The sequence below is a fragment of the Podarcis muralis genome, chromosome 15, assembly GCF_964188315.1.
Source record: "Podarcis muralis chromosome 15, rPodMur119.hap1.1, whole genome shotgun sequence".
In the NCBI taxonomy this organism is placed as follows: domain Eukaryota; kingdom Metazoa; phylum Chordata; class Lepidosauria; order Squamata; family Lacertidae; genus Podarcis; species Podarcis muralis.
The window spans coordinates 33497415-33524761 of NC_135669.1; the positions used below are offsets into that span (position 1 = coordinate 33497415).

At 45.4% G+C, this 27347-nt stretch overlaps 2 protein-coding genes across 4 annotated transcripts in view; one reads left to right on the top strand and one right to left on the bottom strand.

Annotated features, from left to right (window-relative positions):
- On the bottom strand, nucleotides 1-9310 carry ALKBH4 (alkB homolog 4, lysine demethylase). The gene is made up of 3 exons (XM_028708679.2): nucleotides 9164-9310; nucleotides 4394-4591; nucleotides 1-750 (listed from the first exon to the last, which is right to left on the bottom strand). The coding sequence occupies exons 1-3, from the start codon at nucleotides 9308-9310 to the stop codon at nucleotides 76-78; spliced, it is 1020 nt and encodes a 339-aa protein (XP_028564512.2). The 3' UTR covers nucleotides 1-75.
- Nucleotides 9301-27347, top strand: part of LRWD1 (leucine rich repeats and WD repeat domain containing 1) — a 27401-nt gene continuing 9354 nt past the window's right edge. The window contains exons 1-8 of one of the 3 annotated variants that reach the window (XM_028708677.2): nucleotides 9301-9430; nucleotides 11877-12008; nucleotides 13296-13530; nucleotides 15028-15147; nucleotides 17135-17287; nucleotides 18933-19181; nucleotides 21530-21883; nucleotides 24175-24301. In XM_028708677.2, coding sequence (XP_028564510.2) covers nucleotides 11929-12008; nucleotides 13296-13530; nucleotides 15028-15147; nucleotides 17135-17287; nucleotides 18933-19181; nucleotides 21530-21883; nucleotides 24175-24301 — 1318 coding nt within the window. In that variant the 5' untranslated portion in view covers nucleotides 9301-9430; nucleotides 11877-11928. The remainder of the gene's footprint in view (nucleotides 9431-11876; nucleotides 12009-13295; nucleotides 13531-15027; nucleotides 15148-17134; nucleotides 17288-18932; nucleotides 19182-21529; nucleotides 21884-24174; nucleotides 24302-27347) is intronic. The other 2 variants (XM_028708678.2, XM_077919649.1) reach the window with 2 other exon arrangements.

The window sequence follows — 27347 nt, forward strand, 5'->3', positions numbered from 1 at the left end:
TTTATGAAAGGCCTTGAAGTTTAATTTCCGGGGATCCAAACAAGTTAAAGAGTTTCCGTTCCTCCACATGGATGCCTATACAGGTATTCCCTGGTATGTCAGAGCTGTTTTTAGGAGCTTTTGACCCAATTCTTCCTGTTCTCCTCCAAGACTGAACTCCGCAGACAATTCTCTGAAGGTGATGCAGATACGGCGGCTTTTAATATGATGGCGATAAATGGCATGTTTCCATCTATAGCGAGCCGGTCCATACAGAACCACTAGTGATCTCTGAGGTAAGTGAATGGCGACGACAACCTCTTTAGACGAAACTGACTTTGTGGGGGGAGAAGGGTCAGTTCCCCACTTTGTGGTGCTTCTGAGTCCTCCTAAAGAAGTAGATTCTTTAGGCCAATGCTCCTGAGAAACAGCATGGGTCAGAGAGCTGTGTACCTGCTTGCTGTCTTGAAGAAAGGCTGGAAATAACTGGATATGATCCTCTGAGTCGCAAGACATGGAGAGCACAGTTGCCGAAAGCAAGTTTAAGCTAACCAGGCGTTCCCCCCAAAGCCACCAATCATCCCAGTGGGGGTCAATAGCAGCCCCTCTCTCGGGGCCATAATCCAAGTTGCACTGCTCGACTGGAGAGAAGTCCTTGAGCACAGAATGGCTTCTCATTCGAGTCACAATCCCCTGGCTGAAGCTGGGCAAGCCAGCAAAACTGCCTGCTTTCAACTTGCGCTTCTTGAAATTCACTTTGGGGCCATAGTCCTATAGGAAGGAGGAGGAGGAGGAGAAAAGGTTACTTGAGCTGGTACAAAGCACTGCTTCACTTTTCCCGGTTCAAATCTTGCCTTGGCCATGAAGCCTCTAGGAAGCCTCAGACAAGCTGCTCCTTAGTCCACAAATGGCAGTATGAGAATAATAATGCTGACACACCTTACAAGCACTACCAATGCAGTTTATTAAGTACAGCTGTCCCTTAATAGAAGAAACTGTAAGAATGACATGCAGCCCACTTGTGCAACATACTTTCACTTGCGCAAACAGGTCTTCCTGTCTCACCTGCTGGTGTGATGGTGGTTATTTCTGTCTGTAAAGTTGGTTTCATATAACTAAAGCATCATATTTCCCCATCTAATCCCCACTGGAGCCTTAAGATCCTCTTCAGAAGCTGTGCTCTGGGGCTCTTGTGGCATGTGGCTCTTGGCATGTGGCAGGTAACTATCAGGGAGGCGGTGTTTTCAACAGTGACACTCTGGGTGTGGAATGCCATTCCCGGAAGTGGATGGCCTGGCACCTTTCTTATGGTCATTCAAGCACCAGGTGAAGACTCCGCCCCCTTAAAACAAAGTGATTTTACTGTTTTAAACCAAAACCACCGCTTTTGTGATTTTAATTAGTAGGTTTTGATCTCTCTCATTCCTGGAAATTTAAGACTGCATGCTGTTTTTATCATATTGTCACTTAATCATACTATATTTCATCACTTTATGACTGTAAGCTGCCCAGAGTACTTCTGGGTAGGCCTGGGTGATATCTGGTTTTCAACATCACAATATATATCCCCAGCTAAATATCACAATATCTCGATATATAATGATATATATCTGCCATGGCGGAGGGCCTTGCTGGGCCTCCCCACAGGGGCAGAGGCTCCTGCCATACCTCCCCACAGCAGCGGAGGGTGCGCCACACTTCCCTGCAGTAGCCAAGGGCCTTGACAAGGCTCCCTGCAGTGGTGGAGGGCCTTAAAAAGTAAGGAAGTAGTAGATTTAATAAAAATATTAAATAAACTTCCATATATTCTATTTAATATATTTTCAACTTATTTATGAACTAAACTTGCTTCTACTTTCCTTGGAGTAAGCCCATTAAATTCAGTAGGGCTTGCTTGTGAGTAGACACATATTTGCTTTTGAAAAACACCCTCACCATCATTCTCACAGTACCCAACCTCCCATTCAGTATAAGGCAGCCAGCTAAATCTTCTCCCCTCCATCCCCCCCACAGAAGCCCCCCCCCAAGCCTTCACAATACCAATCTTTCCTTTTTTTTATCAAAGGGAGGGAGGGAGGGCCAGCAAGCAAAGTTAGTCTCCTTTAATTTAAATTTTTTAAAAAATCACCCTTTTTAATATGTAGGAAAGCTGTTTAGGGGGAACCAATGACATAAACACCACCAGAAAATGAAAATGAAAACTCTTCCCCCTCTTTTTTTCACTGGTGAGGGAAGAATTAAGTGCTTTCCAGTTCTTTGTTTACTTTGCCTCTTTGATTGTCTAGCTGTGGGAGGGTTTCCCCTGGTTTATTAGTAGACTCTGCATAATTAGCTGAGCTCTAAATGAAAAGATACTGGTGAAGCTGAAAGAGTTTGCTGGTTTGTAAGGACTTATCTTCATTTCTTGTCCTTAGGAGAAGGGAGAGAACAAACAGAGCAGTAAACACTGTACCTGCAAATCATCTGCAAGGTACAGTGGTACCCCGCAAGACGAACGCCTCGCAAGACGGAAAACCCGCTAGACGAAAGGGTTTTCCGTTTTGGAGGCGCTTCGCAAGACGAAGTTCCCTATGGGCTTCCTTCGCAAGACGAAAGCCCATAGGGAAATCTCCGGGACAGCGGGGAAGCGCCTCCGCTGTCGCCCGCCAGCATTTTAAAAAGCCCCGGGACAGCGGGGAACTTCTCCGCTGTCGGGGCGATCTTAAAATGCTGGCGGGCGGGAGCGAAGCCTCCGCTGTCGCCCGCCAGCATTTTAAAAAGCCCCGGGACAGCGGGGGACTTCTCCGCTGTCGGGGCGATCTTAAAATGCTGGCGTGCGGGAGCGAAGCCTCCGCTGTCGCCCGCCAGCATTTTAAAAAGCCCCGGGACAGCGGGGAACTTCTCCGCTGTCGGGGCGATCTTAAAATGCTGGCGGGCGGGAGCGAAGCCTCCGCTGTCGCCCGCCAGCATTTTAAAAAGCCCCGGGACAGCGGGGAACTTCTCCGCTGTCGGGGCGATCTTAAAATGCTGGCGGGCGGGAGCGAAGCCTCCGCTGTCGCCCGCCAGCATTTTAAAAAGCCCCGGGACAGCGGGGAACTTCTCCGCTGTCGGGGCGATCTTAAAATGCTGGCGGGCGGGAGCGAAGCCTCCGCTGTCGCCCGCCAGCATTTTAAAAAGCCCCGGGACAGCGGGGAACTTCTCCGCTGTCGGGGCGATCTTAAAATGCTGGCGGGCGGGAGCGAAGCCTCCGCTGTCGCCCGCCAGCATTTTAAAAAGCCCCGGGACAGCGGGGGACTTCTCCGCTGTCCGGGGCGATCTTAAAATGCTGGCGTGCGGGAGCAAAGCCTCCGCTCTCGCCCACCAGCATTTTAAAAAGCCCCGGGACAGCGGGGGATTTCTCCGCTGTTCCGGGGCAATTTAAAAGCCCCGGACCATGCCCCGATGCCGGGCGGCGGACGGGAACGCCTCCCCCCGCCGCTCGCCATCGGGACCATGCCCTGATGCCGGTGGACGGGCGGGAACGCCTCCCCCCGCCGCCCGCCATCGGGACCATGCCCCGATGCCGGGGGCGGGGCCGCAAAGCCTGGGCGCGCTGATCTCAGCGCGCCCAGGCTTCGGCATGCCGGCAACTCTCCGCAAGCTGCGGCGGCGCTGCCGCTTCTTGCGGAGAGGTCCGCGAACCCTGGGCGGACATCTTTTGAAGGCAGGGGGGGAGCAAAGACTTTTGCCCCCCGCCAGCCTTCAGAAGAGGTCCTGGACCTCTTCTGAAGGCCAGCGGGGGGCAAAAGTCTTTGCTCCCCCCTGCCTGCCTTCCCGGGAGAGCGGAGAAACGCAGCACGTTTCTCCGCTGTCCCGGAGGGCTTTTGAATGCAGGCGGGGGGAGCAAAGACTTTCGCCCCCCCCCAGCCTTCAGAAGAGGTCGGGGGACAGACTGTCCCCGGATCTGGTCTGAAGGCGGTTTCCCTAGGAACGCATTAATTGATTTTCAATGCATTCCTATGGGAAACCGTGCATCGCAAGACGAAAAACTCGCAAGACGAAGAGACTTGCGGAACGAATTAATTTCGTCTTGCGAGGCACCACTGTATATTGCTTTGTTGAAAGACTTATCATGATGTTATTTCAACAATATGGTGATTCAATGCACAGCCCTACTTCTGGATGGCAATAACATACATACATACATACATACATACATACATACATACAAAAATACTTTAAAAGAAATAAATTAGGCTGTGTATGCAGGTGTCATATTGGAAAAGCTGTATACGTGGCTATTGGAACTCACGTTGCCCCAGTGCTGGTCCAACACACTAACCACCGCACCATTTGAAGCAGAAAGAGGGAGATGAGGAGGAAGAGGGGAAAGCCATGCACATTTAAAAAAAACAGATGAGTTGGGGTTGAAGGAATTTCAATTTGAGGACAAGACCTGTTTTCTTCGGCCAGACTGTGATGGCTTCCAAGCACTGCAGTCCATCAGCTCAACCATCTTGCATTCTTCATCTGCACTTATAAACCCTTCCAGTAAAAAGACTCCTGGAAATGGAAAGGCCCAGCCTGCAAATTCTGATTGCTTTTCTCCCACAGCAAAGCCAGTCAGTGGACAGTACACAAAATTTGCACTTATCTGAGAAAAGAAGAGACAGCAAATTAGACTTTTGCATTTTCAGTATGGATACTCAAGAACAGGAACAGGTAGCAGTAGTCCCACTTGCATGATCAAATCTGTATTTTTTGTTGTTCTGTGACAGTAACAATGTGCTTTTGTAGAAAAAAACAATTGTTGTTATGATTTCATTATCTTCCTTGAGGCTTAAGGATGATTTAAGGGAAGCCTTTCAGATACTAAAATTATCTACTGAATCACACAGTGTTACATTAATGCTTTTTCTGATGAAGGAGCTTCTTAACACCTGAAATAGCATATGATACTTATTATCCATCTGTTGGCACTAAAAGGAAGTTAAAAAGTGGCAAGACAAAAGCAAAAAAAAAAAGTTCTTTTTTGAAAGGTTTTTGAAAGGCAAAGTGAGTAAGCATTTGTTTTACTTCTGATTCTGTTATTAGTCATTTCTGACCACTTATAGTTAAAATAATAATCTGAAATAATTGGTTTCAAAGCTTTCTGCATTTGGCGTCCTTATAACACAGGTGGACATAATTATAATATAAATGGGATTATACAAAGGAGTGGTATGACAAATAATTTTCATATGCACCATGCTTGGTTTGTAAAGTTATTTTGTTATCAAGTAGATGGTGAAAGAGGTTTAATAGAAAGCAAAATATGTCCCTTCAATTGAGAAGTAATAATTCTTAAAGAAATAGGCTTGACAATGCTATCCCACTGAATTCAATGGTACTTTCTCCCAAGGAAGCATGTACAGAATTGCAGCCCAATTTTCCTTTAGTTGTGACAGCCCTTCTAAATATTTTTGATCAAGTAAGTTCTGTTCCCCAAACCGCTGCTGCAAACACAGTTCAAAATATGCACCTTATTTGGCAGTTCTCCTGTGACAAATAGGGCTTACAACCTAGAAAAGTGCATATAGGATTACAGCCCAAAGGTGTTATGCCACCAGTGGCAGACGTACATTTTGGGGGCCCTGAAGCTTGGACTCTCATGTGGGCCCCTTTGCAACCAGTAGCAAGGTCTGGGTAGCTAATGTATTCTTCAATGGGGTTGTTCCACAACAGATCACAATACCTTTATAACATTTGTGCTACTGACTCTCAAAACTTTGGGATTGTTGAAGTATATACAACAAAAAATCAATCAATTTGAGTAATGTGACTCAAACTGGTCTAAAGGGTAAAGGGACCCCTGACCATTAGGTCTAGTCGCGGATGACTCTGGGGTTGCGGTGCTCATCTCGCTTTATTGGCCGAGGGATCCGGCGTACAGCTTCCGGGTCATGTGGCCAGCATGACTAAGCCACTTCTGGCAAACCAGAGCAGCGCACGGAAACGCCGTTTACCTTCCCGCTGGAGCAGTACTTATTTATCAACTTGCACTGCGTGCTTTCTAACTGGCAGGAGCAGGGACTGAGCAATGGGAGCTTACCCCATTGCAGGGATTCGAACCGCCGACCTTCTGATCAGCAAGCCCTAGGCTCTGTGATTTAACCCACAGCGCCACCCGCATCTACCAGACCCCAAAATTTTAAGCAATACGGACTAAAGTCACTTCTGGGGCTCCTCCAGAATTGGGGCCCCTGAAGCTTAAGCTTCATTAGTTTCATAGTAGATCTGTCCCTGTATGCCACTTGAGCATGTGGAAAACGTTATTTCAGAAGGGCCCCTTGATGGAAGTTAGAATCTAATCACAAGTTCCTCACTTGTGCCTTAGGGCTAACGGTTGTATTGGACAGTAGCTTCGGCTTTTGTGTGCTGACATGATTGAAGGCACCACCCTTGGTGATGGTTCATGTCTGTCTTTGATGTTTATAGGTTGGTTGTTTTATAACTTCTGATGGAAGCCCTCCTTGTCTTTTCCATTGTAAAAGAAAGGCAAACAATAAAGGTTAAAGAATGCAAGCAGTACAGCCTATGACACTACTGATCATTGATGAGGGGAAGGCACTGTGCACTTTCTCCTCGGGCCGAGTGTGAAGTGACAGGTTGTGAACATTATTGTTATTTTAAGTGGTAGCTTAGCATCTTGAGGTGTGAATATGATTAAAACTAAGTTTAAATCTAAAATTTTAATGTCTCATCCCATTTGAGTTAGGAGGGTTTGAAATTTCAAAAAAATTGACGATTTTGACCTTGTCAGACTACACAAAAACCTTAAAAGCTCAGCCAAGAATTGAGATATGTCAAAACAAAAACACCAATCTCTTCAGAACTTCATGGGCTCTAATATGATATGTCACATGATGGACTTACTTTAAAATTTAACATTGCAAAAAAGTTACAATTGAAAACTTCCAAAAGATTGTATTGATTATTTACTATTTCTAAGAGCTACCCAAATTTTAATATTGGGATCTCAATGGGAACACATTTTTTAAAAAATCTTCTTCTTCTTTGGCGATCACTCATAGCCGAGTAAGATTGTTTTCCATAAACACGGTTTTAACAATGAGTCCATAAGTGATGGTGAAGCCTTAGTTTACAGGGGATTCATTTGCCCGCTTGCCCAGGACCGAGGAGAGAACAAAAGCACCAGGGAAGCAACTTCTTCAGAGAAAAGAGTTTTATTGAGATCTGCGCAGAGGCAGCCAGTGGAATATCTTCCAAAGACTGGCGGCCCCTATACTGTGTTCAGCAAGCATTTTTATACCTGGGAGCGTACATTCGTCTCCCCAATCAGCTGGCAAGGTTACAACTTATTACAGTGGTGCCCCGCAAGACGAACGCCTCGCAAGACGGAAAACCCGCTAGACAAAAGGGTTTTCAGTTTTGGAGGCGCTTCGCAAAACGAATTTCCCTATGGGCTTCCTTCGCAAGACGAAAGCCCATAGGGAAATCTCCGGGACAGCGGGGAAGCGCAGCGCGTCTTCCCCACTGTCCTCGGACCTCCTCCAAAGGCTGGCGGCGGGGCGGAGAGACCTCCTCCCGCCGCCAGCCTTTGTTTCTCCGCTATCCCGGACGGCTTTTGAAGGCAGGCGGGGGGGAGCAAAGACTTTTGCCCCCCGCCGGCCTTCAGAAGAGGTCCAGGACCTCTTCTGAAGGCCGGCGGGGGGCAAAAGTCTTTGCTCCCCCCTGCCTGCCTTCCCGGGGGCTTTTAAATCGCCCCGGGACAGTGGAGAAGTCCTCCGCTGTCCCGGGGCGATTTTAAAATGCTGGCGGGCGGCAGCGGAGGCTTCGCTGCCGCCCGCCAGCATTTTAAAATCACCCCGGACAGCGGAGAAGTCCTCCGCTGTCCGGGGTTTTTTTAAAATGCTGGGGGTGGGAAGAAAAGCCCTTGTCCCCCCCCCAGCCTTCAGAAGAGGTCGGGGGACAGACTGTCCCCGGACCTGGTCTGAAGGCGGTTTCCATAGGAGCGCATTGATTGATTTTCAATGCATTCCTATGGGAAACCGTGCTTCGCAAGACGAAAAACTCGCAAGAAGAAAAAACTTGCGGAACGAATTAATTTCGTCTTGCGAGGCACCACTGTACCTTATATGGCATATGGCTAGCTAAGCTCCCCTCCCTCCCTTCTATGTGTGTTCTTCTTCTCTTGCATTACTGAAGCAGGAAGCATGAAGCAGGAAACAGCTTCTGGCCTACATAGCTGAAGCAATTGCGGTTTTAACCACAGCTGCTGCTATCTGCTTAACCACAACTGCAGCAGTTAGTTCGGGTCCTGATATTATTGAGGACCCTTCCCTCTCCCTTCAATGGCGGAGGCCAATTCTGGATCCACACGTCCTTCCACAGTGGGGACATTGGTTTCCGGGCTGGAGTTGATCACAGTGTGGATTTGCCAAGCATGCCTTCTTCTTAGCACGTTTTTCATGTCTGCCCTATTAGGTTCTATTTAGGATAAATGGGTCTTCTTGGAGTAAAATATAACGGAATAAACAAGACTTTCAAACTACCACATCAGTTACTTGGGGAATTTCTTTAACAAGTTATTCAATTGTAATGTATCTGAAAACCTAGTCCGGCTTTCCTTCTAAAAAATGTGTTCCAAAGCCGAGCGGTCTATTTTGCATGATAGAATCAACGCTTCGAAAGAATCCTTGTTAGTATTTCATTTCATGGACATCAATGAACGGGAAGCGAGTTTCACAGTTTTAACGATGTGCTGCTGCGTGAAGAAGGGCTTTTCCCTCTTGAATCTCCCAACATTCAGCTTCGCGGGATGTCCGCGAGTTCGAGTGTTAAGCGAGAGAGGCGGGAAAACACTTTCCCTCTACCCACTTTCTCCATGATTGCCACGATCGTGTCACTTTTCCCGCGCCTTTCCCCCCAAACTAAAGGAGCCCCAAACCTTTCCTCGCAGCGAAGTGGCTCCTGCGGCCCCTTTCCTCCCCCACCCGCTACTATTACTGCGGCAATTTCTCGCCGCCCGCGCGGTGGGCGCCTGCCCTCTGCGCCCCCTCAAGAGGCGCGCGCCCCTCGGCCGAAGGCAGCAGGCAGGGGCTCCTTCCCCCTCCTCTTCCCACACACACACCTCCCCGCTTCCTCCAAACCTTCCCCCTCGCCCCTGAATGCCCACCCACTTCCCCCACCATCACTCCTCCTCCTCCGATGCCGCGCGTGGTACCTGCGGGGGCGGAGCGGCCTCGCAGAGCAGGCAGCCGCGGACCCCTTTGCACCCGCAGCAGCCCCCGGGCTCGCCTCCCGCTCCCCGTCCTCCGGAGGCGGCAGCAGCAGCAGCAGCGGAGGCCGCCAACGCCGCCTCCTCCTCCATCCCGACCCCGGTAGCTCTTGCCGCCGCCACCGGCCTTGTCGGGAGGGCCTCCCTCGGAGCTTCCGGTTCGCCGAGCCCTGGCGGCGGCGGCAGGAGCAGGAGCCCCTTCGCCCGCCTGAGGTAAAAAAAAATAAAGGCCCCGGGGCCGAGGAGGAGGAGAGCGGGGCTGGTGGGGGTGGAGATGGCTGCGCTCGAGGCGCCTCAGGCGCGCACGCGGCGGGGAGGCTGAGGGGAGGCGGCCCGTCGCCCAACGTTCTTCTCCCAAGGCCCCGCCGGACTGGTGGTGGCTTTAGCAGCGGGGAGGAGGGCGGACTCGATTTCCCAGCAGCGCCTTGCGCGGCGCGCCTGCAAGAAAAGCATTCTCGGGCCCTCCCGGGGCATGGCGGGAGTTGTAGTGCTGGGCTTTGTGTGTTTTAGAAGAGAAAAAAAAAAATGCCGTCGCGGGCCGTTTCTCCCGTTGCCACCTACGCAGCCACGGGGGGGAGGGGGTGTCTTTTTGGCCGCCTCCCCACCTCAAGATGAGTGGGGTGGGAAGAGGAAATTTCTGGGGGCCCCCGCCACCGTCTCTCTGTTCTCAGACAAGGGGAGCAGCTGCCGGCCCCTCACTGCCCCTCGCCTTGGTTTTTGAGACAATGCCGCCCCTCGGAAACGGGCCGCGCGGGTCTTCCGCGCCCCCCCCCCCGCACCTCGGATGCCAGCGTGAGGTGGTTTACCTCAGGGAGAGGATCCTCCTCGCTAACTCCCGCCTCGGAGGTTTATTCCTCCCCCCCCCCCCGCTTTTTCCCGCCACACCGCCCTTTTCCGTTTAAGACATTTCCCATTCCCCTCAACGAAAACCCCCGGATCATGGTGGGAGCTGAGTGGTACGGCGGGGACGACGACCACGGGTTTTAAAAATGAAATTAAAGCAGTAGCAGCCCTGCCTAAATATGCGTGGGGGCAACCCGCGTTTAACCACAGAGAGCGTTCGTTCAGAGTGCACAGCCATTAAGACTGTGCTTTCCATGTAAACCTCAGTCTCCCTGCTCTCAGAATTGATAGGTAGTAACAGTAATGCATATGGCTTTGGTGTTGTTGTTTTTGCCCCCCCCCCCTTTATTCAGAAACAAATCCGAAGGTGCTTTGCAAGACAAGGTATCATATATGCAACAATTCACAAAATATAAAAGCAGGATCCTTCAACCCACTCACTAGTTGTAAATGGTACAAGTGAGACAGCAGATTTGCCCTGTTTGCACATCATGGCCCAGTTTGCACATCATGGCAAATTGTAGTTATGTCTCTGCTGCATGTCCATGGGGTCATGAAGAGTCGGACACGACTAAACAACAACAACTGTGCTGCATGCAACAAGCCACAATCCTTAGTTTAGTGTTCGGTCCAAACCAGGAATTGTGGTTTGTTTTGCTTAAAGCAGATGGTGGATGTTCAGCTGCAGACACCTTTCTATGAGACTGATTATCTTGGCTCGTTCTAGCCTGACTTGAGGTCCAGTTTTAGGATATTATCTCCTTTGGTTTCCCCAATAGATGACTTTTATTGGGAGAAGGACAAGGGGAGTACAGCCTTGTAGGATCCCTTTGTTCCCCTTTGCTATGCTTGACCATGGTCTCCTGTGAGTTGGGGACAATGTTTTACAGTGGTTTCACGCCTCAATACTGGTTTGGTTCCAGAGACTAGTACTGGGCAAATGTGCCTCTGCCCCTTGGCAGCTGCTATAGGGCAGGATCTCCCCCCCCCCATGCTGTTGAATGTATATATCTGAAGCAGCTGGAGAGTGTCATTAGGAGTTTTGGAACAAAGTGTAACTAGGATGCTGATGACACCCAGCTGTATTTCTCTGCAGCATCTGAATCAGGAATTGCTATTTGCATGTCCTAAACCAGTGCCTACATGCAATTATGGGTTCGATAAGTGCTAATAAATTGAGCGTCCTAGTAAGATGGGTTCGTCCCAGGTCCAGGAATTAGGCTGCATACTTGCCCTGGATGGGGCTATCCCTTTCAAGGAATAGATGCACAGTTCTGGGATGCTTCAGGGTTCATTACTGTTATGAATACATTTAAATAGGTACCTTTATTCTCTGTAAATCTCAACTTTTCACAATTAAAGAACCCCCAAAATTAGCATACGGTTTCTAAGTCCCTGAAGGACAGTTTCCGGGTACAGGATGAAAGTTCTTAGAGATAAATCTGCAGATAGATACAAAAGCAGTCATTAACTTGGCTGTATGTTAAACTTTATACAAATATGAAGTTTCCTGCTTAGTATAATTCAAGTTACATAGTTTTTGTTTTGAACACAAAGCAGCTGTAATAACATTATGTACACAACAGAACCCACTTGTAGGCTTCCGTGGAGTTGATGTCTCCAGCTTGCAATTGAATACAAGAGATTTGGTAATACAGTATTCTACTTTTCTTTCTATATTCTCACAGAGAGATGGTTGTTTAAAACTCTCAGCCTTTGGCTCCAACGGCAGATTACTTTGTTTCTGTTTGGCAACACAATTTATTGCTACTGGATTAGGATTGTGCTCTCATTCTTTCTCTCTTTTTTCCACCAGGAAGTTTTCATCCAATATTTTTGGGTTTGCAGAAAACCAGAAAAGATTAAAAATGTCCAAAATTACCACAGAACTTCTGTTGGAAAGGGCAGTGCCTAAATCTACAAGGCTGCGAAAAATCAAAATTCTGAAGTAAGTGCAGTCATTTGTTTATAAAAGAAGAAAGATATAATTGGTGCAGTTAGATCTTAGTAATTTGAGTTGCTTAAGCGATTGTAATATTACTTTCACAGAAAAATCAGGGCATTAAATTAAATGCCTCAAATCACAGAAATGTAAAACTGAGCATGCATTTCCAAGCAATGCATTCTACCAATAAATATTGGTAAATATTCATCTACCAATGAGGACGGAGCCCTTTTTCTCAGCCAATGAGGATCGAGTCCTTTTTCTGCTTGGTTACAGTCCTTAAAATGCATTTTCAAATGGGGCAGGTACAATTCAGGAAGCATTTTATAATTTAAAAAAACCAAAGTTTCCAATTAAGATGGTGCTGTGATCTGTAAGAGTTCCTGAACAAGAGCCCTGCCCTCCCATCTAGTCCAGCTTCCTGTTTCCAACAGCAGCCAGTTTGATGGCACCAAGAAGCTCACAAATAGGGCATTAAGGTAGCTACCTCTCATGCTGTTGTCCTCACCCCCAAATATGAGAGGTTCTCCTTAACGATCATACTTACAGACTGTCAAGTTCCCAGATCGCTACTTTATCCTTTTTAGGTTGTAGGATAGGGTTTCGCCCCTAAGATCTTGATTACTTCACAAACCATTTCTGGCCTTTACTGTTCATTAGCTACTATTGCTGAAATACAGTTTTTGCTTGTATTGCTTTGAAAACTCCACATACTATTTTAGATCTTCTGGGTTGAATCTTGGTGCTGAAAATTTTGGGGCAGGGGAGCTGTGCTTTGCTGAGCCTAGTTGCAAAATTAACCACTAATTAACAAATTAACCTCTGCTGGAAAACAGAGATTTTTCCAACAGTCTATACTGTTGGGATTTCTTCCTCCCCGCTTCAGTCATTAATAAATTTATTAATATAAAAGCTAATGTGAAAGAGATTCATTCATTACACCATCATAAACAATGTACAGGTATGGATGTTCTTACTAAATTTATCATTCCAAAATTCAGTTTCTTTACAAGTAGGTTTTCATTTCATTTGTGCAGGTCCAGATATAATATGTAAGTTTAAGCATTACCTGTATAACTATATATATATATATATATATATATATCTGGCCTATAAAACCAATTGTAACAGAAATGGAAGTACTTTCTTCCCCCCCAGGCTGTTGACATTTTTGCTGCTGTGAATAAATATATAATTATCTCAACATCCCACTTTATACTTACCATAAAGCATTGCAAAATGTTTGATGGCATGGGGGTCAGTAGTGTGCAGAACCTTTTTCTTCTTCAGCTTGTCCAAGTTGCAGATAACAACAGAAGACTTGGAACCACAGTTATTTTCTCATCTCCGCCACCTCCAAGAACTCGACCTCTCTGACAACTTGCTGGAGAGGCTCCCTGACAATCTCAGTTTGCCAAACCTCCGTATCCTAAACTGTGACAACAACAACCTGGAAGACGTGACATCCCTGAAGCAGTTTCCACAGCTGGAGGAGCTAACCTATCTGAACAATGTATATCTGACAGTAAGTACAGTGTTTGACAGCTAACAGGGTTTCTAAGGCTTGCTAGGCTTTCAGCTTAAACCTGGAGAGCTCTGATGGTGATTATAATATTATCGTCTTGTCTCAGGTGGTGAAAGGGGATGCAATGCCCCTGTGAGAAGCTGAGTGTTCTTCCTCCCCCTACTTTTTAAAAGTCAAGTTTCTAGCTCTTTGAGCAATAGAGATTAAATGTATGCCATTTTTTGCATGCCTCAATGGGGGAGGGTGAGTGGGACTGCCGATGTGTCAATCAACTCCCACACCTGTTCAGGCATTTCATTGTCCCTTGGGGTTATACCCAATGAAAGATAGGAGGTGGATCTGTAACATGGTCCAAGTTCATCCTGAATGCAAGATCTGCTGGAAAAGGGCGACCCAACTTTTCATACCAAGTAGGCATAAGAGTACTATGACACGGAACCCGCAGACCACGCCCAAAGCCTAGTTAGTGCTTTTTCAGCTTTAGAAAGGCAGGTGGGAGGCGGGTGGCTCAAATGTTCACGAGGGCCTCAAGCAGCCCTTGGGCCATGCATTAGATCAGCCTGTGCTAGACCCTGCAAGATAAATATTCATTTTTGTTACTGTTGCGAGTTAGCTATTACTGTTGCATGGACTTTAGAGAAACTGAAATATGTTGACTTGACCAGTTACATACCTTTTGTGGATTCACAATAATTACAGGCATTTTTCTTTTCTTTAAACGTTTGTTCCTTTGACACTTAACAGCCAAATGTTACTTAATGTTTTCAATTTTTTTAAAGGAATGCTTTAAAATCTAAAATCTCAATTGCTGGCTAACTCTCTTAGTTGTCACAGTAGGCGGGCCATACCAGGGCCGACCCAAGACATTTTGGCACCTGAGGCCAACCACAAAAATGGCACAGCCCTCCCACCATCAGGGAAGCAGGGGTGAGTGAAGATCTAAATCGGGAACAAGGATGGAAAAAAGATCTACATCAGAAACAAGGGGAACGATCAAATCAGCCTTACTCAACAACTGAAGTGGGAAACAAAGGCTTCCATGCGGGGGGGAAGGGGGAAGGAAAGAAAGAGGCCTGCTCTGAATCAAGCCAGTCAGGTGCAGAGCCCACTAAAACCCAGAGGGCAACACCCATCATTTATTCCCTAGGGGTGGGAGGAGGCCAGCAGTGTCTCCTATTCTCTGAGAGGCCGCGGTAGAGGCACTATGAGGGGTGGGGGCTGCCAAGGAGGAGGCAGATTTGGCTTCCAAGGAATTCTCCACAGCCATTGGTACCTCCACGGCAGCTACAACAGCAATGGGTGATGCATTCCTTTGAGGCCGAATCGGCTGCCCCTGTGGATCCTGCTTTCAAGTGTGGTTGCTTCACCTTGCCTCTTTAGTGGGCCGGCCCTGGGCCATACATAGTCTATATGAAATGCTTGGTTTGGAGTACAGTTGGCGAGATTTACTTAAAGGGCATCTTGTAAGGCTGCTTTCTTTTCTTGCCTGCCCCCCAGCCCAGTGATGACTATAAGGTCATGTTTCTTCTGCAAAATCTCCGACAACTGAATGGCAAGGATATCACCAAGCTGGCCAGCCATGTGAGAGTTGTCAATAGTCGAGAGCTGACCAGTAGGGTAAGCCATGTGATGGTTATATTTTTTGAGAGCATAAAAGAAAACTGCACATTATATATATATATTTTAAAAGCTGTACGGTATAAATAATAGAATTAGCATTGATGGAATTACAACCTTAAATAAAATAGATACATGTAATCAGTGCTTTTTTTCCTTAAAAAATGTTTAGGGGTGCTCTCATTTTCCTACTCATATTGAAATCCTGCCCCTCAATGAGGCCAAACTTAGATTCACAAAATGTTTAGGGGTATGCATACCCCTGTGTCCCCCCACCCCAGAAAAAAGCACTGCATGTAATAAGGAAGAAATGGGTAAGAAAAGACAGTCGCAATAACCAAATAGATAAGATCTGAAATAGGCACATTTTGGGGATCTTCATAAATGTAAGAGAAACTGATCCAAACAAAGGGGATGCTGCCTTCATGGCAGGGTTAGCCTAGGACTGGGAGACCCAATTTATAATCCCCACTCAGGCATGAAACTCCCCCCCCCACACACACACTTCGAGCTAGGCATACTCTCTCAGCCTTACAGGGTTGTGATGATACAGTGGGTGGAAGGCAGCCATCCTGTGCGCCTTGGAAAAGAAAGGTTGGATATAAATGTTGGCATCCACCTGTCTCTAGAGGCAATGGAAGAGTGTGCCATCAAGGGTAAAGTCAAACCGCTGGAGAGTTACAGTGCCTGCTGTGGCTATAGAAACTAATGTGGGAGAAACGTGTTTTATTGCATCTGGGGCAGATGAAGGCACCCAGTTTCACTTTTACAGATGCCGCATAGTGTTTCTTCTCTCTACACTCCTCCCAGCAGGCATTTCTCATCTGGTCACTGCTGTGGATACATGACCTGTCTGTCTGCAGGCATTTGGATATAAATGTAGTAACTTCTACAGCTTTGACTGCTGACTGTTGCAGATGTCTCCAATAAGCAGGTTTACATAGTGAGCAGACATGTTTAGTATTGTACTTTTAGAAATGCATTACCGTATCTTTGAAGGGGTGGATACGCCAACTCCCGTGGGTTCAGCAGAGGTTTTGTGTGGCATCTATGTCCTTTCCTTTAAACGTAGGACAAGTATGATTAAAACTTAGCATGAAGATAATAGCACAGCAAGCAAATTAAAAAAAATTAAATGAGCTTAGTTTTAATCTCAGAGTGGTACCTCAGCTGCTCTAGATTACAGTCAGGTGAGGAACATTGTCTTTACCTCTTTTGTTCTGCTGCATCCTGTCCTTTTCTGGGTGCACAGCCTTATATATCTTCTTCTTATTTCTGCCTCACTTAACTTTCACTAACTGCTATTGACATGAAGTAATGTTTACATTTTATAATGTGTTTTCTATCAATAGATGTGTTTCAACATTCCAACATCACTATAATAAAATAATTTCTCTTCTTGCAAGAAGATTAAGTAATTTTTTTTACTGACTCCATCTTGACTGTAAATAACTATCTTTATGGTTCAGTATTGCCTTTTCTATTAACCTATGGTTTATTCACATAGCCTTAAGTTCACTTCGGCATGTTCTAGACCTGCAGCCAAACTGGACTAATAGTGAAGGAGACACTTGAGCACCTGCTTTTAGCAAGCGCCCATCTCAGCTTTCATTTACCTGTCAGTTTGACCCAATTTGACCATTGGGTGGACAACAGATTGCAGTTTGTATCACCAGCTCTCATGTTTGTGAAGAACAGACAAGTAGTTAAAAATGCCATGTATTGGAATAGAAATAATAAGTGAACACGAGGAATCTGCTCATAAAACAGAAAGTAATTTACAGATTGAAAACCATCACCAAACTTCCCCATTTTACTTGGTATGAGTTTTCAGTTGCTGTCCATCTCACCTGATGGAGCACCTGGAGCAAGGTCTGAGCCTAAAAATCTCAACACCTGGGCAGGTTAATACATTCAGAAGAAACCTAGGATATTCTGTATATTATTATTTTATATGTAAGTTTAATACGCTTCTCTCTTTGTCTAGGTCAGATCTCACTGGGGGAAAAACTTCCGGAAGCAGCTGCCCAAAACTCCGTCCCCAGAGCAGTTGAAATCAGTCAAGAAAAAATTCATCAAGTCTGCACAAGCCCATGTAGCATATGGACCCAGCTCACTCAGCGGCTTCACCCGATGGCGGGTAAATTCACCCCCATTCATTCTCTGCTGTCCTTTGTATATTAGGTCTTCATGCAGCGTCTGATACCTAACATAGACTCTTGATGGCATCTGCAGATAAATTGTCAAAATATAAATCAGGGGCGGGGGGCGGAATCAGTTGGCCCAAAACAACAGCTCAGTGGCTCTGAAATTTGCCTAGGCAAGAGGGTAAAATCTGCATGCTTTGCCAAGAGGCCTTTCAACCAAGGATTGATGAATTGACTTGTGAAATTAACAGAAAACCAAGAACTTCAGACCGATTTCTCTTCATTTTGTCTTCCTGATCATGGCAATAGGGCTTCCCTGTAAAATTCCTTATTTAAAAGTTGATGTTGCTGGTATCTTGGGATTGCTAAAAATGCAGCAGTGCTGAGTGGTATTGATAAAGGGTATTAGGTTTCAGCTGCAATATCCTTTGTGGTGTTAGGTATGCCTAAACCTATTGAAATAAAGTAGGCATGTGCATGCCTTTTGATCTAGTAATTTTCAAAAAATGTTCTACTGGCAGAAATGGAAACTAATGACTTTCAAGTAAATTGATTTGATTTGGAATTTGAGGCATAAAGCCATGCATTCTCTACAGCTGAGAAATAGCTAATTTTATTGTTTATATTATGCCTACCACAGCAAGGTAAAGTCTTCTTACATATGGAGCATTCACAGTCTATCTTAGATAAGAGTTCCATGTGACTTGAAAATGTGCCTGCACACAGCTTCATCCAAAGAGATTTTTAGCCTTTGCAGCCTTTTGGGTTTTTTCATAGGCACTGCAAGGCTTGAACAGTAAAATCTGGACCTGTGTTACAGTGTACTATTGTGTAGCGTCAGATCATATTAGGAGGTGGTGCATCTCATAGCCTACAAGTTTGTCAGAACCACATGTCTGCTGCTGGCATTATCTTGCATTGGCAGGGCTTGGGCAAGAATGAGATGTTTAGAAGTAGTTTTGCAAGCATAGTTGAGAAGTGCACAATACTCATTAGATCAGTGTAGAGTAGAGCATTAAAAGTGTTTGGACTTTCATTTTTTCAAATTTCCCAGGTTTATCCAAGCTACCTTGCCATCTTATGTAACTGGACTGCCTGCTTATAACTTTATTCTAATAAGACTCCCGCCCTGGGCTTCAGACAAGCTCAACACAGGCCTGATTATATATCCTGCTTTTTGAGGAACTTTCTCTTAAAAACAGTTTTTATAATCTTCAGCAGTGTTATGCATTTGGTAGCCTTATGACACTTTTGATAATGCTAATGGGCAACAAAATAATAACTGAATAAATTGCAGGATTCCAGTCCAATTTTTACCCTTTTTGCTGGGCTACTTGAAAGAATTGGTAAAAAATCAATGCACTTGAAAGTTGCCTGAGATGTCTTAACCATGGCCATATCACAAATCATTTGACAGTGAAAATCTAAGATCTTTCTTAAGAAATGGTTCCTTTAAGCCTAGAATGAACAAGCTGATTACCCTTGTTAAACAGTTTAAAGAGGAAACTATTCTGTCTTTTAAGGCCTCTGGAGAAATGCAGAGTTGTTGATCCCTCTTACAGGTATTATAAACTGCTTCCTTTCTGCATCTATCTTGTTATTAAAATTTGACCATTCTCCATTATCTTTTTCTATTAGGTGAAAATGCTTGCAGAGGAATTCTTGACTTCACTGTTAAATCAGGAAGACAAGGCTGCTTCTAAAGTGGAAGAATCGGCTGTGGAGGAGGGGGAAGAGGAAGAAGAGGAGGAGGAGGAAGAGGAGGAGAAGGAGGAAGAAGAGGAGGAGAAAGATGAAGAGGAGGAGGAGGAGGAGGAAGAAGAAGAAGAAACAGAAGAAGAAGTTATGGAAAATGCTTCAGATACTGAAAATAAGGTTGCTACTAAGGTCAGAATTTGGCAAGTGAATACCCTGACCACCTCAGTCAAATTAATATGCTTCCCCCAGTAGGTGTCAATTAACATCTTTCTAGCTCTTGTCTTTGGAAGTTATTGGCTACTCTCACTAGCCAGTTGGGGAAAGGCAATAGTTCAATGCAGAAAAAGGACATTGATCAGTCAGAACATTGGCTTTGCATGCAGGTTTAGTTCTTGGCGGGTGGTGCTGTGGGTTAAAGCCTCAGCGCCTAGGACTTGCCAATCATCAGGTCAGCGGTTCGAATCCCCGCGGCGGGGTGCGCTCCCGTCGCTCGGTCCCAGCGCCTGCCAACCTAGCAGTTCGAAAGCATGTCAAAGTGCAAGTAGATAAATAGGGACCGCTTACTAGCGGGAAGGTAAACGGCGTTCCGTGTGCTGCGCTGGCTCGCCAGATGCAGCTTGTCACCCTGGCCACGTGACCCGGAAGTGTCTGCGGACAGCGCTGGCTCCCGGCCTATAGAGTGAGATGAGCGCACAACCCTAGAGTCTGGCAAGACTGGCCCGTACGGGCAGGGGTACCTTTACCTTACCTTTAGTTCTTGGCATCTCCAGGTAGGGCCGCTTGCAATCCTGGAGAGTCACTGATAGTCCGTGTAGACAATACTAAGCTGGATGACCAATAGCCTGATTTAGTATTGTTGCTGACAAGGAAATTATGGGTACAGTGGTACCTCGGGTTACTGACACTTCAGGTTACAGACTCCACTAACCCAGAAATAGTACCTCGGGTTAAGAACTTTGCTTCAGGATGAGAACAGAAATCGTGCGGCGGTGGCAGCAGGAGGCCCCATTAGCTAAAGTGGTACCTCAGGTTAAGAACGGTTTCAGGTTAAGAACGGACCTCCAGAACGAATTAAGTTCTTAACCTGAGGTACCACTGTATATAAAAAGGAGAATTCCTGGATGCCAAGATCCAAGTTTGGGGCAAGTACTCTTTGGTGAGAGAATCCCAGCAGAGATTTAAAATCACAAAATATTCAGTCAACCCAAGCCATGGAGATGGCTTATTAAACCTTTGAAATATGCTCTTGTGAGTTCCTTCCAAAACTTCCAAGAGACCACATGTTTGCAAGTTAAAAATGGTTTACTTACAAACTCTTCAAAGGTCAGGGTCATGTGATTTTCCATGTAGCATGTAGAAAACTTTACAGAGGCAGTAAAACTTGGTTAGTTACAGTGGGGAAATTACCTAAATTATTGGTAGAAGAACTCAAGAGAGGCTTGTTAGAGCCACATGGTTTGAGCTTGGAACAACCAGCTCAGACCTCTTTACATGCTGAGCTTCTCAGGTAGACAGAGATACAACAATAGGCTTGATTACCTTCCTCCCAAAGTAAGTAGGCGTAACCTAGCTAAGTCTCACAGGACAGTTTACTCTATACCATTAGAATTAAGCATGTTGGTTAGATGAGGCAGGCTATCCCACAAGTATAACATGGCTTCCTAATGGCGGAGCATATGCTTTACATGCAGGAGGACTCTGGGGCAATCCCTGGCATCAGTGACCAAACGGGTCATCAGGAAGCAAGAAAGAGAGGTCTGCCTGAGACCTGGAACAGCTGCTAAGAGAGTTAACAGAACTGGACTAGATGGACTAGCAGCCTGATATTTTGTCATACATTTCATAAAGTTTGGCTGTGATGAACTTAATAAGATGGTCAGCCTTCTGTAATAAGAACCTAGCTTCCTCCTTATCACCTGGGCCCACATTCATTAGCATATAAATGGAGGAAGTTGGGAATTTCAGCCACAGAAATTAGTCTTTGACCTTGTCCACCATAATACATATTAACCCAATACAAATGGTATGGAGGCCTACTTTGTCATCCCTTTCTGAATTAGGGAAAGTGACTATAGGAGGGATGCATAAAAGTCACTTTCCCTAATTCAGAAAGCATGCCGCATTCCAGCAGTGACTGGCCACTTTAGGCACCATTGCTCTTTCTATGCCTGAAGTGGGGAAAGGGCTGTAGAGAGCGCAGCTGTTGGTGAGAGGTTGTGGGGTGCCAATATCTTTTGTCATTGTGTATCTCAGTGCCACCCTCCCACCCCAGTAGGTAGGACAAGGCTTGTGGAGATGGGAAAATCTGAAATGCTGTCAACACATCTTGTTAATTTAAATAGGAAGATCCCCAGTGGATTTTGTTCTGTGTTTCAGAAAAACAACAGAAATGTTACTGGATTGTGGGACATTGTAGATTGAAGTAAAAGTTGTCACTATGCTGTGCAAGCCACTGTGAAATGATAGCACAGCTTTTGAGTTTTGTTGTGAGAATGAATGAGCGAGCCAGGAGTTGCTTCTGTGTTTTGTTTTAATAGGGCACAGCAACCCCCAGCAAAAGAAAAGGGGCTCATTCCAAAGGAGGAGCAAGCAAGAGATCCCATTCTCGCAGCAGTTCCAATGAGGAAGCCTCTCCCAGCCCCAAGAAGCCCAGTCGCTTGCAGGACGAGCGCAGCCCTGAGAGGGCAAAAGCATCTCGCCCACAGACCAAGGAATCCCAGGACGCTCAGGATTCTGAAGGGGCCCATCGGAATGGAGGGCGTCTTCCAAAAGCACACAGCCACAAAAGGTCCAGTCAGCAGAAAGAGGAGCACAGAGAGGAGGATGCAAGAGATGTTTGTAGCACTCCAATCAAAGACTTGGAAGGCGAGGTATCCGGAGAGTCTTCCAATGTAGGGCTTGCTGGGGCAAGAGGGCAACCTTCCTAAAACTGGAAATTTTATAATGAGTTTGTAGGCTTGCAAAAAGCAATGAATGCAAGAAAGCAAAGAGCCCTGTACCAACAAAAATATATAGAGAAACATCAAAAATGATGATTTTGATTTATTGGAGGAGATTATCAATATCCTGACATGTTTTCAGTTACAAAAGCAGACTTGAATCAGGATAAAGTATGTTTTTCCCATGGTAAAACAAGTACACTTTTCAAATCTTGAAAAGTAACTGATCTGTGACATCCAGCGCATGTATAGTTGATCAAAAGTACAAAATTATCAAGTTTATGTTATGTCGTTTCCTAATGTATTTATCCTCCCAGGCTCGTTTTTGCTGGGGTGAGCTGTTTGACTTCAAATTGCAAGTGAGAACACACAGAACTGAATGTTTCACTATACAAAAAAATTTCCCTGCACCTAGTAAACTACATGTTTGGGAGAAGGGTTCTATACTGTTCTTTCTGGCATGCTAGTTTTTTGTGTGCAGGGAATTCTAAGGTTCATGTGCATATCTCTATAAGTTAATACGAATTTCCTGGAAAAAATGCAGTGAAAATGCTATACTGTTGATTACAGGGCAGAAGATAGATCACATTTTGCTTGTGGCATATCAGAAAAGGTTTGTGACTCCCAATTGTTTAACAATAGCAGCAGCAAAACTACTTTTTCCACCCAGGTTAGGCTGTTTAAATGATGAAAGTTAACCAGCAGTTTCCTTTTGTGCAAAAGGACTGTGGGTTCAGTTAGTTCTGGTAGTGAAAGCAAATTCTTAGATTCAGAATGTGCTCGGAGGCAGCCTGAGTTTTAATTCCATTTTTTGGGGGGTACCTAGTTCAGGCTTGTAGATCTTGGGGTTCTAGTAAAAACAAAAACAAGTAGGTCTGCTAAGCCTGAAGTCTGCCTACCCCTGGTTTACTACATGCCCTTTTATAGATCTTAACCCTTCCACAGATTAGAAGACTGTGACTTCTAGTCTTGGCAGACTATGCATCCAACAAAAGATGATGGACATGATCAGCTCTTCCATTACAGTGGTACCTCGAGTTACAAACGCTTCAGGTTACAAACTCTGCTAACCTGGAAGAGTTACCTTGAGTTGAGAACTTTGCCCCAGGATGAGAACAGAAATGGTGTGCCGGCAGCACAGTGGCAGCAACAGGCTCCATTAGCAAAAGCACGCCTCTAGTTAAGAACAGACCTCTGGAACGAATTAAGTTTGTAACTAGAGGTACCGCTATACCAGTCACTTGACTGAAGGGGTGGGAAGGGTAGGGGGTGCTGCTAAATCTACAACACACTCTATCACCCTCAGTTGGTTATTGATGAGACACAGCTGGTGTGCTCTGAAGAACATGGTATCCTGCGCGTGCATTGGAAGCACGGAAGCTCTACAGTGAGGGTCTGGGTCACAACTATTTTAACATCCCAATGTTCTGCCACTTTACTAGTTTGATAACTTTACTATCTGATGGACTGAGAGCAGGCAACAGTGTGCCTACTGTTTCTTCTTAGAAGCTTTTTGTTCCACTTCAGGCAAAAGCCCCTCAGAACAGCTCATATATACTATGCAAGTTGGAAATGGAGCAGCCGCCAACCAGTTTAAAACAGCACTAAAGGTAAAGGGACCCCTGATCATTAGGTCCAGTCATGGATGACTCTGGGGTTGTGGCGCTCATCTCGCTTTATTGGCCGAGGGAGCCGGCGTACAGCTTCCGGGTCATGTGGCCAGCATGACTAAGCCGCTTCTGGCGAACCAGAGCAGCGCACGGAAACACTGTTTACCTTCCCGCTGGAGCGGTACCTATTTATCTACTTGCACTTTGATGTGCTTTTGAACTGCTAGGTTGGCAGGAGCAGGAACCGAGCAACAGGAGCTCACCCCATCGCGGGGATTCGAACCGCTGACCTTCTAGACCACAGTGCCACCCGCGACTAAAACAGCACTACAGACAGCTTAAAATAGTCTGGACAAATAAAACTGTCTTTGCCTGGTTCTGGAAGGGCATCAGATTTAATGCATATGCATACATTCCTCAGGCTGGTTAGGCTGTGAGAATAGTAGCTTGTCCTAGGACCACCCAGAAAGAGCTTTATCACAAAATGGGGTTTTGAACATGGGTCTCTGTGCCTGACCACAGCATTCAATATCTGCTCAGAAAACTCCAAGTTCTCTCCTTTGTAAAACGAAGGCTATGCCTTTTGTGCCATTGGCATTGAGCTTACGTTTACAGTGGCCTGCTTTCTTATAGGAGACGATCAGCCTGGAGCCTGTCCATTTTCTACAGTGTCACAGTAAAGGCAACAACAGGGACGACTTTAAGACCCAGTTATGGGCCTGTGTCTTTGAGCCACCACTGGATTGTGGGACAAGAAAAGGTAAGCATGGCTGAGCAGCCTTGGCAGACTTAAAAGTAAAATACCAGAGAAGGAATTATGTTAATAGTTTCAAGGATTTCATAGGGTTGTAGAGTTGGAAAGGAACCCTGAGATCATCTAGCCCCAGCCCACTCCAATATAGGAATCACAGCTAAAGAATTGCTGACAGATGGCCACCCCACCTCTATTTAAGAACTTCCAATGAAGGAGAGTCTGCCACCTTCCGAGGTTATACATTCCGCTGTTGGACAGCCATCCGAAAGTTTGTTCTGAGCATTAGCCTGCCTGACCTGTTCCCTGCAAGTTTTGGCTACTCATTTATACCCTTCCTTCAGGATTTGCTCCTTCTATTTCTTTGAAATGCCTCTTTCTAAGCCAGTGTGGTGTAGTGGTTAAGAGCGGTAGTCTCGCAATCTGGGGAACCGGGTTCACGTCTCCGCTCCTCCTCATGCAGCTGCTGTGTGACCTTGGGCTAGTCACACTTCTTTGAAGTCTCTCAGCCCCACTCACCTCACAGAGTGTTTGTTGTGGGGGAGGAAGGGAAAGGAGAATGTTAGCCGCTTTGAGAATCCTTAAAGGGAGTGAAAGGCGGGATATCAAATCCAAACTCCTCCTCCTCCTCTTCTTCTTTTTTAAATCTCAGCTCACTGGAAAGTTCCTTATTCAACCACACTCATGCCTCCCACATTTCTTTCTTGTTGGAATTGTTTGTGATTGTGCTATCAGTATCTCACCTTTTTTTTTTTTTTAAATAATATTTATTAAAATTTTCAAAGTACAGAAAGTAAAGATAGAAGTACATTTAGAACCTTATTTTCATACATCCACTTTCTGGGACTCCCCCCTCCCCCACCCCTACCATATTCCTCTTTCATATTGTTGGCTCCACAAGCTCTCACATCTAATTTAAAACTTAATTTGTTTACCCCATTATTCAAATTTAAATTTATACAATCCTCATCAATATCCTTAATAAAAATCAAAAGTTCTCTCCCCAAGGCCCACCCCATTTTCATTCCACAATTTCCCTTTCTTTTAATAGTAAAAACACCCCACAAAATAGACATATAAGAAATAGAAAGTATAGTAGAAAAAAGAAAACCAATTCAAAATATAGTTGACAAGCCTTTGGATTCTAATTCTCCCCCCCCCCCTTCCCCGGTTTAGTTTCCCCCTGTCCACCAATCTATGTTGTCTGCCTGGAATTCTTAAATCCATAAATCACATTTTTGCCCCAGCTCCTTGCAGGTTTTTTTCTTTTTTAGAATTTATTTTTAAAGTTATTTTTATGACATTTAACTTCGAATCTCCAATCTTGAAATCTAGAAATGGCCCCAAAGGACCTTTAATTCCTTAGTCTTTAATCTTTAAAACTGTAAAAGTTCCCCCCATTGCTCTTTCCAAGTTGTAGTCCAGTTCCCTCTTGTTCCGCTGCTGAACCGTTCTATTTCGGAAGTTTAGTAGCTCTGCAGGGGTCATTTGTTATTCAGGAACAAAAACTTGCGTTCAGTCCCTCTTCAATAGAAATTTCTATTGTCTCCTTTAATGTGGACACCCTGTAGACAAAATACTGTTTCAGTTTTGCAGCTTTCCCAGAAGATAAGGAGTCCTGTAAAATTCCGAAGGTATTTTTCCACTTACGACCATCTTTGTAATGTCCCGAAACTCCTCTAGGGGGATTGTTGTAACTTTGTTTTCTCTAGTCCAAAAGTCCGATTGTTATCCATGTTTTCGCCATTTTGTATTCTAATCTTAGCAAGTTGTAACAAATTGTAACCAATTTAACCAGCAAAGTCCTCGCAATAAAATCCTCTTTGAATTTCCGACTTTGACAGCTACTTTGACAGCTGTCAAAATCTCCGTCTCTTTTCACCAGGCTCTCTCCTCAATCCTCCCGGTTCCCAGGGGGGGGGGGGGTTTACGTTCTCCTTCTCCCTCAATTCTTCCTCCAGCACAGTTCTTGTAATTTCCCATCGTGGAATTCTTGGTTTTTATCAGAAATACAGTTCTTTTTGGATCTTGGTTTCCCATTCCTTGTTTTAGGATGTTTACAGTAGGGAGGGGGACTGACTTCCTTTTTGGATCCCCCCCCGCTAGTATCAAATCCGAAAAAAATTCCTTTTTTTCTCCTTTTAAACCCGGTTTCCAAATTACTCACGGGTTGTTGTTAAAAGTCCGAATTCTCAATGGAAGAAGTCAGCGCTCTCCGCCGGATGGCATGCGGCTTCGCTCGGCAGGGATAGCAGAGGACTCAAAGCACCACGCTTCTCCCCGGCACCCGATCCGTAGCCTTTAAAAAGAACCCGAGCCCTGCCGAGCAGGCTCCCTCCGGAGCTCGGAGGGAGTCCGCCATTCGGCGATGGCGCCAACCCGGAAGTCCTATCAGTATCTCACCTTTAAGAAACTCTCATCCATCATGAACTGCCTTCTCTCTGAGTATTTCTGACCATGGGATCGCACCTAGTAGTTCTTAAGCCTTTTGAAAATGGCTTTCTTAAAGTTCAAAGTGCATGCCTGACTACACTCAATTTTCTGTATAATGAATCCCAAGAGGATAAAAACACTTCCTCCGAAGGTTCCCACTACTTTCCACCTCATTCACCTGTTTTTCCCCTGTTAGTAAGGATCAGAATCAGGTCCAAGATACTTGATCCCCTTGTTACTTCTTTTGGAAAATGAAATGGTCAGCAAGGCAATTGAGGAATATTCCCATGACTATTATGTCTTTCCTTTTTGAATGTTTGGTAAATGCTCTACAAAAGCATCATTCAAATCTTTAGTCTGGCTTAGTGGTCTGTAGAAGATTCCCACAGTGTATTGTGATTTGTATTATAATGGTGAGAGATGTCCCCCACAGCCCCCATTGCTAATGACAGAAGTTCCCCCTCTCTGGTTCTGATTCCTTTATCAGGCCCTGTCCTCATGTTTTACTCATTTTATCATTCCAGTGGATTGTGTATTTCTGTTTTCAAGTGTGCAGGCTAGTTATACCAGTTTTATATAGGCAGAAGCTGCTGTCCACAATCCGACTGCAATTTAAGAGGGG